General features: G+C 39.9%; 1 protein-coding gene across 1 annotated transcript in view; it reads right to left on the bottom strand.

The window, feature by feature from the left end:
* Window positions 1-219: 219 nt before the first annotated feature.
* Window positions 220-13743, bottom strand: part of ANAPC5 (anaphase promoting complex subunit 5) — a 15413-nt gene continuing 1889 nt past the window's right edge. The window contains exons 4-17 of the mRNA XM_009283898.2: window positions 13113-13308; window positions 11821-11887; window positions 9916-10017; window positions 8500-8690; window positions 7460-7541; window positions 6633-6722; window positions 5510-5691; window positions 4894-5029; window positions 4582-4656; window positions 3669-3790; window positions 2405-2512; window positions 1730-1877; window positions 958-1120; window positions 220-552 (exon numbers count right to left, since the gene is read on the bottom strand). Of these exons, the coding sequence (XP_009282173.1) occupies window positions 338-552; window positions 958-1120; window positions 1730-1877; window positions 2405-2512; window positions 3669-3790; window positions 4582-4656; window positions 4894-5029; window positions 5510-5691; window positions 6633-6722; window positions 7460-7541; window positions 8500-8690; window positions 9916-10017; window positions 11821-11887; window positions 13113-13308 (1877 nt within the window). The 3' untranslated portion in view covers window positions 220-337. The remainder of the gene's footprint in view (window positions 553-957; window positions 1121-1729; window positions 1878-2404; window positions 2513-3668; window positions 3791-4581; window positions 4657-4893; window positions 5030-5509; window positions 5692-6632; window positions 6723-7459; window positions 7542-8499; window positions 8691-9915; window positions 10018-11820; window positions 11888-13112; window positions 13309-13743) is intronic.

Below are 13743 nucleotides of genomic sequence, written 5' to 3'. Positions count from 1 at the left end.
TTCATAAAGCCAGCATTGATTCTGAAAATGTCACTACTAAGAACAGATATTATTTCATAGCGACTGTGCTACTCCCCTCAGCGTGTTTATAATGCAGTCAAGAGAGTCTTTTCTTTTTCTTCCCCATTCAATTCTTATTCTTAATTTCAAATACAGAATAAAAGGGAAATGGGTGGAAACCTATGTTTTCCCTTAAAGCCATTACAAACAAAACGCAAGTTTGTTCAATAGAGGACCATGATTTATTGGCAGTTCTTTTGAAACACAGATGACTGAATATAATAAAAAGACATTTGTAAAAAACCAGGGAAACAAACGAATCTCATCTTTAAATGCATCACTTGAAGGCATTGATTAAGGGGACACCATGTGCCGGCAGTTCCTGGTGCAACTGACGGAACAACATGGCACATTTGTTCCTTTCCTGGGTCTTGCCTAGGGCGTGGAACAGCCGGGCTTGGAAGTAGAGAACATCTCTGAGCTGCTCTTTGCAGTCCACTTTGGCAAAGTAAGTCTTGGCTTCGTTTAGATTCAAGATAGCAGATTCCAAAGCTGTGGAAAAAAGGGGGACAGCCATATTTAAGATAATATCACAATAACAACTCAGCAATACAGCAATACAGCTCAATTCTAAGGAGCCCAATTATAAATTCCTCAGCTTTTCAAAACAATTTGCGTCTTAGCAACGTGGTCTTTCAGCTAGTTTCTGTTATTCAGCCTTTGCTGCAAAATACGGGTGTGAAAGTATACAGACAAACAAGATTCCATTATAAACACTGCATCTGTTGAATAACTAATTGCAAATTAATTTTGCTATCTGATGACTAGGTAACAATCTGCTGTACCATTTAAACCTTTTTAACAGTGGTCGTGTAGCAGGACTCCAATATATACACTAGTTCGCACTTCTCAACTTCTGAGCACAGTTTCAGTGAGGAGAATTACTCTTCACACTACCTTCAATCTTCTTTTGTGGAGCGTAGGAAGCTGCAGAAGCCACCTGACATTTGGCCACCAAGAACATGGCACAGCCTTTGTCCAGGACAGCTCCGTGGGCCAAGACAGGTTCAATTGCCATGTGCAGAATATTCAGGGCTTGTTCAGGAATGCCAAGGATCAGCTGAAAGAGAAAAACTTGCTGGTCTAATACTGGAATCCACTGGTAAGAGCAGCTTCTCTTCAGAGAAGACCAACATAAGCCACATCTGTTTCTAATAACGTGATGCGCTACAGACAAGGATGTAAATTTTTTCCACATAATCTTCTTTTAAATCAAAACTTATTAGTAGAAATGAACTACTATCTGAAATGATTAGGCACGGCTTCTCCACTGCAGTCAGTGCTGACAACCACATCTCTGCCAGCTCAGAATAAACAATATAACTGAACTCCATTACAAGCGTTATTTTTAATTCAAACACATGCCAAACTGTGCTACTAGAAAGCCAAAATACTAGCAGAAAAAATAACAACTGAAGAAATGAAAGCAGGGCCAACTTATGCTTGCCTGCTTAATTATATGCAATAACTACACATCTTAGTGATACACATGAAACTCAACTTTCATTAACTTCCTCAAAAGATTTTACATTTAGAATATACTTCTGAAGAATCAATAATTTAATTCCAACAAGGTTGTGTTCTTAAATCTCACAGGAATAAAAACAGTATCCAGATCCCCAGAATAAACGTTGCCCTACAGCCCTGTGAAAACACAAATCAGACATACCTGGGAGAAAGCCAAGTTCAGCACCGTTTCAGAAGCCAAGTACTGTAGACTATATTCTCGAGAGAGGGCAAGAGCCTGCAGCAGGACAGGCAACGCTATGGTATGACACGAAGACCTCCAGTAGAGCTCTGCTATTGACAGCAGTACACTAACCAAAACAGGGGGAAAGAATTACAACCATTTTCTTTTGATGAAAAATGTCCACTTGTTTCCCAAACCAATATTCCATCCATAATGGTATTGATTTTACTGTGAATTACATTACTGCATATACAATATACTTCAATTACACCCTTAAGAGGAGATGCACCAACATACAAAAGATTAAATAACACTGTAACTACTCTGAAGGTTAGCACAGAGGTACAATTACACACATTTCTGTTTCCTATTTATTTTGGATGCAGCGTTTCCTTCTTCTGTAAGTCTTCATGGAACTTTAAAACAAGTTTACTACCTTTTAGTTTACATCTTTAAGAAAAGATGACTAGGTTTCAATTCCACAATATTTTGAGGATTCCTCCATGCCATGTTTAATAAATGAAATTATTTCCTAATCTCCAAATCATAGTAGGTAATCTGAAGACTAGTTAAGTCTGAACACAGACAAATTGAAATGGCTGATTCTAATCACTGCAAAGTGGCTTTAATACTCTGAAAATGAAACATTCTTACCTAATCACCATCTCAGTGTTCTTGATTTTCTGGCAGTGGATCAACAATTTCTGCAAAAGTTTGTGTGCCTCTGACATTTGATTTTGGGCTTTCAATACAATGGCTTTTCTGCCGTGGTAGAAAGAAAACATCACTGATCGTATTTTTATATTTTAGATACAACTCTGCTCTTCAGAACACAGTAAAACAGGTCTCTATTTTGCGACCTCTGTTTCTTGTAACTGCAGAATGGCATTCTGACAAAAGTATACGCATGCTATACACACCGGCAGGGGGAAAAACAGATATCTCAGATTCCAACTGGACAACTCACAGGCAGAAAGGATCAAACTCATAAAACAGCTTTAGATAGAAAACAGGGATTGCCAAAAACAAAGGCCAAACAGGCAGCAGAAGTGGGAGGGCATGCAAGCTAGAAAGCACAAGTAATTACTTGTAAGAAAAACAGGTATGAGGTAAAGTAGCTAAAATTGGCTTGAGCTAACAAGGATATGGGGAAACAGGGAAAGACTGAGAACAGGGAAATAAGAAACAAATACACAGCAGTAGGGGATGTGTACAAACGCCCTGAACCCAGACGTTGAGTAGAATATTTAAAGATCAGGGAAATCACAAACAGTCCAGTTCCAGAAGGACAAGCATCAGGTCCCACAGCTTGAACACTGATCCTCCAACTTACTGGCATTGGCTATGTTTTTATGTGTTTTGCCTCATTGAAAATCAACATGAAATTGCTTTTAACAGTAAGTTGTTTTTCATACTCACCAAATAACAAGGTTTAACCCTACCTATTTCTAACATGTCATTCTCATTTAGAAACAAGAACCCATTAAGGTGAGAGAAAAATCATGTTGGTCCATTTTGTAGATGTAGAAACCAGGACACAGATGAAGACACTCAAGCTCAGACTAGGCCTGAGATCCCTAGATATTTGACATAAAATTCTGCTTTGTGCTTAGGTTTGAGTACAGCTACCATGGCACATTTTGAAGAAGTATTTTGTGTTCTCACAACAGATCTACAGCTCTAGAATAACACCAACTTCAGCAGTGTTAGTCCAGTTCTTAAAACGTCCACAGAAACAACTAGAAATTATTATTGCAGGGCATACTCTAATGGAATAAGCACAGACAACGTGACCATAATTAGTTCTGGAAAGGGAAGAACATGTAAGCACACGTGACTGCCAGCAATCATTTTGCTGAATTTTTCATTATCTTCATGGGACACACCTGCAAGTGTATGCAGGTTCAGGATTTCTTACCTGTATACGCCTTCAATGCTATTAAGTGCTGTAATTCCTGCTACAAGAGAATCTGCTATATGATATCTGCCATCATTCATGGCTCTCTCAAACTGTATTTTCTGATCAAACAGCATCCAAAGCTAAACAAAGAACAGCCAGGAACAAGTTTTAGAAGTTGTGCCTGCTCATTTTGTAATCCCAAGTTAGAACTTACTTTTTATTTTCCCCTGTGGATATTTATGTTTAGACACAACTAACTCCGCTGTCCAGTTACTGGATTTACTAAGTTACTGTCCTCAGTGGAAATGCTCAGGTCTGGACTAATGTTTCAAAACCAAACCTTGCCTATTTGACTGCATTTTAAGTAAAAAAGCTCTTTTAAATCATTACTAATGCTTTGAAACAGTAGACTTCTTCTGTAGCAAACAGAGAAGGAGCAAACTATATTTAATGGAATCTTGAACACTTCAATATAAATACTGTCTTATAGACTCATGTGTTAATGTGTTTCCGAGAGTCACACAAAAACCGGCCTATTCTCTCAGTTATTTCTGGATTGTAATACATCAAAATAAGCAGCACTAATTAAACAGAACTTTGAAGCTCCAAATCAATGCAGAGCATTTAATTCCTATATGTGCTCATGAAGGAGATGTATATTCCTCTGTCAATGACATTTCTATTTACACAGATTTTTCTTAGGAGGCTACGGTGAGATAAATGTCTCGCCAGTCTTAAAACAACAGAGGCATCTTTTTCATGATTTTGTAGAAAAGTTTATGCCGCACAGCTTCCTGTGAGGTCATGAGCCAAGGGAAATTAGCAAACGTATAGCCCAAGGCATACAGAGGAAAGAATTCAGATGCAATGGAATTCAGATCCTATTGTATAATAGTTACATAATTTACAGGCTAAATTATAAATATTCTACCTGTGCATGCTGACTATTGGGAGGGAATCTTTCCTTTAGGTGTTTCAGTATTTCAGAAGCAGCTGTAAAGTATCCCTGTAACACAGAAACAGCACTCTGATTAACGTACACTGGGGCAAGCACCACTCCCCTTGATTTCAATACAACCTTCACGGAAAGAACTTGCCAAGCAAAAACCCTGTATTTTCTTCGCCCCCAATGCAGACATTAAAGGCAGAACAAAACACAAGTCAAGTCTTGCACCCTCTGTCAATAACACCCACACGTCCGCTCACTCAAATGACATTTTGTGCAACTAGGCATAAAACTCACCTGCTCTGCATGTAGCTCAGCCAGGTGACACAATACGACAGCAAAGGACTCTGTGTTATTCTGCTGAACGCCCACGTTCACAGCCTCCAGACTGTTCATGCTCAGCAATGTTTGGGCTTGTTGAAGTGCCATGGTGCTTGTGCAAGAGAAACACCTTTTAGCTTTCCAGCAGCAAACAACAACCATTTTTAATCTATGGTCTTGTTATGACAACAGTCTACATTTTCTGCTAAGCCAGGGGCCTGGGGGAGAATGAAAACTTGTAAAACAATTGTTGTCCAGGAACTCTGGACTATGCAGGCACATCAAGTACTACATACCGAAAGCTGCACACAGTCTAAGCACAGAGATGCTGAAAATGGGGGCACAGGAACAACTTACGATCTATTTGCCACTACTAAATGGAAACTCAATCTCTTCTCCAGTATGAGTTTTAAAGGAACACAAGAGAATGGAAATAATTGCACTCAGCCTGTACTGAATCACAGTCTGATTGCTTTATTTTAGTGCACTGGAGAGGCACAGTCACTTGTTACACCTATATAAATAACTGAAAATGCATTATGTGCTAACAAGTACAGTGAGCTAACCCAAGAGTTCAGAAGAAACAAAATACCTGCGGCCGTATAATCTCCAAATGGCAGTCTTCTGTGCTATACTAATATCAATAAGCTCTGACAAGCTGTGTTTCCAGTGCAACAGATCAGAATCTTTTAAGGCATCCATTAGTTTGTTGGCAGCCTTTCCTGCAAAAGCTCTTTGCTGAACCAAGGACTGTATTCCCAGGGAAGCAAGGTACTGGGAAGAAGAAAAAAAAATACCAACAGCATTGAAAGATAATAGAGTACTCTACACTTGCAAATTACACCAGAGAAAGAGTTCTAAACTAAGAAAAAAATCCCAAAGAAAAAGAGGTGATGTTATTCAGCACAGACAAAGGAACACTGCTCCAGGCATTTCTTAAATACCCACTTATGCACACCCACACATATGTGAATGCCATTTTGTTAGATGTGAAGGGTAATTTCCACTCCCCCACATAGAAGTCTTAAAGAGGACGACAGGACTTGTACCTGGATTTCTCCAGTGATGAAACAGCTGTGAAAACAGAGCCTTCCCTCCCCTTCCCCACCAAGCAGCCATGTCTGCTCTCATCTCCCAACATCAGCAGTTTAGTTCCTTTTAGAACAATTCTCTTAACAAAGAGATTGCAGATCTTGGGGAAGACAGAACTAAACGGTAACAGCTAACAGATTGAGGGCACAAAACTAAGGGGAGGGCTGCCTCGCAAGATTTCACAGCTGGGACAGAGCCATACAAGTAAATGTGTTCAAAGCCCTGCCACAGGCATCAGCACTGAGTTTCAGGGAAGGCGGAGGCATAAGAACCTCCCTTGAGCACCAGCAGATTGTGCTACGGGCCTAAGGCCAAAACGGTGCATGGGGCCAGGCTAGTAGCCACAGAGAGTTTTTCTGCCTGAAAAACAAACAAGTTAGAAGGAAAAACAGTGAGCCTTGCAATAATGCACTGGCATTTAAGCAACTGAACTCTGGTTTGTTAATATGAAGAGTAAAAATAATAGAAACAGCTAGATTTTGGAGTGTTAAAATAGATTTGTTTAAATTCAGTTACATATTTTGAACAGACCAGCCACAAAACACAAAACCCTCTCACGCACACTCCCCTCACCACATGTATTTGTCCTAGAATAAAGTTAAAGATAAATGAAATGGACTTACCGGCAAACCAAAATGTAAAGATTTGTTTACAGAGTGCTCCAGTAGAACACAGCTATCGAATATCTTCTGCTCCAAGATGTACAACCAGCTCTAGCAAGGGGAAAAGTTAAAATCTCATCGCAAATAGCTAAAGGCTGCAGCGCTTTTAACTTCTCTTACTTTTTGCACAGAATGCACAAAGACTCACTGGAAATACAAACCACTCTTCAGAATTAACATGATACTAAGCAAACTTGTATTAAATGCTGCACAGCAAAATATATCAAAAGTGCAGCTAGGCTCGGACACTGGCTTGACAGCAGTCAACGCTGGAGGATCAGAGTAATGCACAGAAACCCCGTTATACAGTTAACTGTGGAAAGCAGTATCTCAGGAGTTTGATACCATTGATGCCAATTCATTATAACAATAATGTTAATTACAGAACAAAATACAGAGAAATCTAAGTCTTTCCCTCCTCCTTTTTGTTTGCTCAAAAGAAGGCTGATTACTCTTTGAGAATCCAACAGACAGTTAAGGAGGAAGTTTACCAAATACTTTGTCTCTTTAAAACATATAAGACTAAACGTCGAGCTTAGTACTGAGATCTTAGTACTCTGGGATCACAACTCCTGTTTAAGAAAGTAATCCTGAGTTGCAACAGAACCATCCCATGATCTCCCGACAGTTTGTTGAACGTCACCCCACTGTTGGACAGTCATATTTAAATTACTGATGCATTTCACGAGGTACTACTGTAAGAGTAGTTCTGCAACAGTTTACTGAGCAAAGGCTCAGATAACACAGACAAAGGTGACTTAACCTCCATTTCAACACAGCTACCTTACCAGGCAGTGCTGCAAGCAAACATGGTCATTAGACTCCTGTGCAATTCGGATGGCTTCCTGAAGTGCAAGTTCAGCCTGTTGGCTATCAGCAAACAGAAAGGGAGAACATATTAGTATTCCCACAGTGCTTAAAATACAGCATTATGATACAGAGGGATATTGATCTAAATTATGCATATCGCACTCAGAAGATAACTCTGATTTAACAGACTGCTGAGAAAGCCTGTGTTTTCCTCCTAGCACTTCAGCAATATATTCTAGTCTTGAGGATAATAAGCAAGACGGCATCTACAAGCCACTACGAAAATGCAACTGTAACCCCTAAGAGGGCTTTCAAACCCTGTGCATGCCGATGTGCCAAGTTATTGTTTGAACAGGGGCAACGTTAAGTATCTGCCCATATAGAAAATGTTGTTGCTCTCAATTTTGCAGATATCCTTCCCATCTCCAGTCCTTTTACATGATGCATCCAGGCAGCAGTCAATAAATGCAAACCATATAGATGGTTACCATAGGAGATGGGTAAGCCAGCTTTATCAACAAAATAACACCCACCCCTATGGCATTTTAAAATTTAAAAAGCTCAGATGGCTTTTTTTTTTTTTAATTATTCTTTTTCCAGACCATCAGCTCTATGTTGATTTGCATGTTAACAGAAAACCAACCACACTTTCTTGAGAACATAGCTGAAAATAGGCACTCAAGTCCACTGACCTTTCTGAGGTCATGGAAATGTAGCAATTGAGAACTTAAATACCTAGGAAACAGTTGCAACTGGACACAGACAAATGTCAACTCCTACCCTGCTGTAGATGGCTCAGTTATTATGGAAACCAAATAAATGTCAAAATAGAAACAAACCAAAACAAATCAAGATTCCAAGAAAATTCCAACCCAACCCAACTATAGCTGTTATCAAATTACAGAAAGTGCCTTCTTCTCCAGAACAGATTTTCAGAGTGAAAAAAAGGTCTATCTATCAGCACTTACGAGAGGCAACAAGATGAATTTTAGTTGTGCGGTACAATATATTAACTTACTAATGGCCAAACCGACAGTGCAGTGCAGCTAGATTCAGCGCAGCGTATCTCAGACTCCGACCGTAACCTTCATCCCCATTGCTTTTGCTTTCTGCTCCAGTGAGAATTAAACGGTCAAAATAATGAAGGAGGCTGTGTGTTGAACTGAAGACATCTTGCACTCTGAGACCATTTAAGTAGCTTAAATAATGCTAAAAATTGAAGCAAAATCACCTTTAAATATACAGAACTGTCAAAACAAAGTTTTTGTTTGTAATGACTATGTATCTTTTTACTGAGAAAGGTAGCCTAACAAGCGCAACCGTGAAATACTGCATGGCCAGGAAAGTGCTTGATCAGAAGTTGCAGCGATACTGATGATACCTGTGCAGAATTTCTGTAAATCTTGGATAAAACTGGTTGTTTTCCCTAACAGGATCTTCCAAATGGTGTCCCATAGGTCAAGATCTGGCCATCAGAATTATCCCACCCAGTCTGAGACCTCTACATAGGTAGAATTCCTCTATTTATGTGCTAAGCGAGAGTGGGAATGGAGGCATGACTCCCACTGCGTCTGCACTCAGGAAGATACACAAAACCATGAGCACTGCTTCCAAATGCCGTGCAGATAGAAAGCAGATGCTAAAAGTATGTATTTTCTTCTTGGTATTGCGACCTGGGCAGGACAACCCTTTGTGTCAGACAAACAGAACACTGGAGAGGACTTCTGGAGTTAGGAAGTCCAGCCCCTGCTATGACAGCCCTTTCAAGGATATGTCTCCAAACGGGAGCAAGGAAAATGCTGTCTGCCTCAGCCCAGGGCTACTGGGAGGAAGAGTTAGAAAGTAAGGCAGGAAAGAGTTGACTGGGAACTCATGGAACTTGCTCAAGAATAAGTTGTCGAGGAACAAGGCAAATGCTCGCAGCTTGTCCCATCCATTTTGGAGAAGTTTATAAAACCGTACCTTTGTGAACGTTGGTCTGGAACCAACTCTCAATGTGAGTTGCCTATTGCTTTCAGTATAAATTGCTATTAAGCACCAGAAGTAAAGTGCAGTAAGCAAAATCAACAGATATCGCACTTAATACTGATTTTTAAACTATGGGAGTATAAGGCCTGAAATTTCTTAGGAAAACGTATGTAAAAAGAAGTAAGTTTTAGGTTTAGTTCAACAAGAATGCACTCACATAGTCCCACCAAAGTTAAGAGGATTATATCTGTGCATAAAGCTAGACATGTGGTTAAGTACTTCACTTAATTAAGGTTTCTGTACCTTCAGGAGTTTCAGTCTGAATTACTAAACATTTACATGCAACTTGCTCACATTTTTATCACCTGCTTATATTTCAATATAGAATAAATTACTCCCAAATAATCCCATCCTAGAGATACGAAATCCCTTTACAACCATTTTGGATGAAGAAAAAGATACTTACTGCTTCAGCAAAGTCTGGATTAAATTTTAACAAGTTGTTCAATTCCTTTTGTAAAGATGCTGGAGTAAGAGCCTTTGTTTCATCATTCTTCAATAAAGAAGTCTGGAATAAAAATTGAAAAGTGAAAGTAAGATAAGTAACTCAAACTGGAGGGTTACAAAAATATTTTGATAACGCTTGTCAGTTTGTGATCTGCTTGGAGAGAATATTAAAGAAGATTTTGTAACAGCTCTGTCTACTATGACGCTGAAACATCAGTGGCAGTTTTATTCTGTGCTGTATTATAGCGTTCACTTTCCAGAGATCAGAGAGACCAAGTAAAACAAAAGCTTATTCAAAGGACTGTTTAAAGGTATTTAAACAATTCTGTTTAAGTTTCTCTTTGAAGAGCTAATACAACGGACTGCTCACTGGAATTACATGTATCTTCTCACAGAAAAATTCAGGAAACTAAATAAAAGTAAATCCATAGTTTGCTTTGGCAAGTAGATCAATTAATAAAAAATTACAATACTCTAGTTACTAGAATAAGCATTACTGAATACTGAATAATAAAAAGACTTCAAATTTCAGAACCCTCCTAAACATCCTGATTCCTCCATAATACTCTAATTAGGAAAAAAAAAAAAAATTACACACACCAGTAGCAGATACTCTACATAAATCACACCTGCCGAAAACCTCAGGTTTTGTGTGTCATGTGACACAATGTCACTGCAGTTAAAATCCATACGTTGTGCCAGATCACTGCAGTCTGTCTTGTCTTCGCATTAAACCCTATTTCTAACTCTACTCCCGGATAAGGGGTTCCCTATTCTGCACGTGTGTAGGGAGGTTGAAGTGCCAGCAACTGGAGGTAGATCACAGGGGTCTGTGTGCCTGTGGTGCCAGCAGCTGGAGCAGGGACCACAGGTCACAGAGGCCCGTGTGTCTGTGGTGCCAGCAACCGGAGCAAGCGAGAGCACGTGTGTCAGTGGGTGACCACTGGGGAACATCAAGCCAGACTAGGCAGAAAGTAGGATAAGCAGCTTGAGAGCCAAGTATTGAAACAGCCATAAGACTGGGCCAGATGTGTTTCTCTGAAGAGGACATCTGGAGGAAGTCCAGGCCAGCCAGGAGGTCCCAAAGCCAAGTGATGGAGAGACTGCGGGGCCTTTGGGTCAACTGAGAGATGCACTGGTATGTGTCTCATGTCTTTCTGCTGGAGGCAACTGGAGACAAGACAATCCAGGGGCCAGTTACTTGATAAACTGAGCGTATAAGCCCAGTTACTGGTGGAATCAAGAGGGGGAGAGAGAGCACACGTGTATGTATTTCACACTAATGGACCTTCACCCTCATCAGCCAGAGAGGGGAACACGGTAACAGATAGCATATTCAGCCTGACCACCGGTTGCACTGCGGGTCATGGAGTTGCAGGAGCTTTGCCGCAATCAGGCTACTGGATTCAACAACACCTAACAGTAAAGATCCTAATGGGACTGAGAAGTTACTTTGACCTTTTAAAATGTATATGAAACATTGCTTATTATAGGTATTTTATTTTTTTAGCAAGCTATTATAAGCATGCAGCTCACTTACTGACATTTGTACCCATGTGTATTTCTGCTCCATTTTGTATTTACCAGCTGGAATAATCAACAAAACCGCACATTTAGCAGACATCAAATTTGAGGCAAGTAGTTAGAACAGAAGTGACCTTCTCAGAATCAAGTATCATCATATGGTGTACGTGCCTAGATAAAACCTTTTGAGCCCCAAGTGCTCATACTGAGCAACTACATGCAAGATATCAACAAATCTTTAACAAATTTAAGAAAACATCATGTCTGACACTGTGGATAAAACTGAAAGTGAAATTCATGTTATGGATCATTTACTCAACTTTATTCAAAATTAACATACCTGCTGAGAAAGAAAATACTCTGCTTGTTTCTGGGAAAGGGGCCCACTGCAAGATATCTCTTCTTCCCTGATAAGAAGCACTCTGGTTAGAAACAAGGGCAATGAAACAGAATACAAGGAAATACCTTTTATCAGACACTTCACACTTTCGCTTTATAAAGTTTTATGAGATATTAGAGCTCAATAGCATGAAAGGAAACTAAAAGGAGAAAACTTAATAAAGAATAAAATCTACTACATCAGAGTTAGCACTCCAAATGATTTCACACAGTTTAGCTGTGATCTTCAACCTGCAGAGACCGTGGTCAATATGAATGTTACCCTAAATACATGTGAAAACCCAAAGAGAAACAGCAGATAGAAGATCTGGGGCTGACATATTCAAATGGCTTTGCTCTGTTTTTCCTTTCTTCTGAAGATAGTCACAATGAAATGAACTGGCACTTTGGGCACATACATCACTCCAGAAAACAGCTGTTCTGCAAGAGCAGACAGAAGTTTATTCCATGGAAAGACAGCAACTACAGCATACAGCCAGACTCCAAAAGCTGTTCACTGACTCATGCTGTAGCAGAGCACGCACAAGCACAAGTTTATATAAAGACAGTTTAGAAAGTACATTTTAAATATATGGATACACAAAATGCTTTTAGGATTATTCTTACAGTGGAGCGGATAAAAAGTCTCGATATTCGCTTATCATTTTTGATGTAAATAGACGTGAGTTCTTTTATTTAGAGAAGGGTGAAAAGAGAAACCAGAAACATTAAGCTTAACTTTTCCTCAGTGAGCAATCTTTCCTTGCTGGAAGCAGAAATGACCTCTCCAACAGCTTTATCACATCACACGCTAGCCCAGCCAGCAAAGTCATTCAGCAGCGGGCTGTACAGAAGGGAACCGTGGGCAGCATCGGCCTTCAGCTTGCGATTCCCTAAGTGAGCATGAGAAAGGGGTACCGCCATCTTCTATGAGACACTGAGCAGAACTGTTGCCATTCACAAGTGTTACCACATGGTGGCACCAGGGAAACGGAGAGGCCACCCAGCTCTGCCGGTGTGCATGAGGCTTTAAAAAAAATACAAGATTACCGTACACTACATCTCAATATCGCAGCTGAAGTCGTTAGTGATAGGACATGCACAGGGCCTAGATGAGCGTTCGTGGAGTTTGGAATGTTTAATGTCCATCCTGAGCTGGACAAAGCTTAAGTTTACTCTGATGTGTACAGAGGTAATCTGAAATAAGGCTAATTCTCTTAAGAAGTGGAAAAGACTTCAATATTAATATATCACCTTAAAGGTACATCAAGTTCTTCTTTCTCCATTTTCCCCTCCAGTTCCTCTGTATTTGTCAGTTCCATATCACTCTCATCAATTCCATTTTTTTCCTCATCATTTTGAAAGTACTGCTGAAGTGCAGTGTAAAGTTTATAGACCTGACTAAAAGAAAGCTTGTTGTATGCCAAGATCATATGGCGGAGAAACAGACCTGCAAAGGAAAACATCTGTTATGACAACTGTCTGTAAGGTTGCTGCTTCAGAGACAAGACTAGAAATCATAATAACCAGAAGATTAAATTGCATTATTTAATTTTCCCTGCCCACAACAGGGGGGTTGGACTAGATGACCTTTAAAGGTCCCTTCCAACCCAAACTATTCTATGATTCTATGAATTTTGCTTAAGTGTCTCAGCCTACTGTCCTGGTTTCGGCTGGGATAGAGTTAATTTTGTTCCTAGTAGCTGGTACAGTGCTGCGTTTTGGATTTAGTATGAGAACAATGTTGATAACACACCGATGTTTTAGTTGTTGCTGAGCAGTGCTTAGACTAGTCAAGGACTTTTCAGCTTCCCATGCTCTACCGACTGAGAAGGCTGGAGGTGCACAAGAAGCTGGGAGGGGGCACAGCCAGGACAGCTGACCC

Source organism: Aptenodytes forsteri, unplaced genomic scaffold (assembly GCF_000699145.1).
Source record: "Aptenodytes forsteri isolate BGI_AS27 unplaced genomic scaffold, ASM69914v1 Scaffold118, whole genome shotgun sequence".
Taxonomy (NCBI): domain Eukaryota; kingdom Metazoa; phylum Chordata; class Aves; order Sphenisciformes; family Spheniscidae; genus Aptenodytes; species Aptenodytes forsteri.
This window is presented reverse-complemented; position numbering and strand designations above follow the sequence as displayed.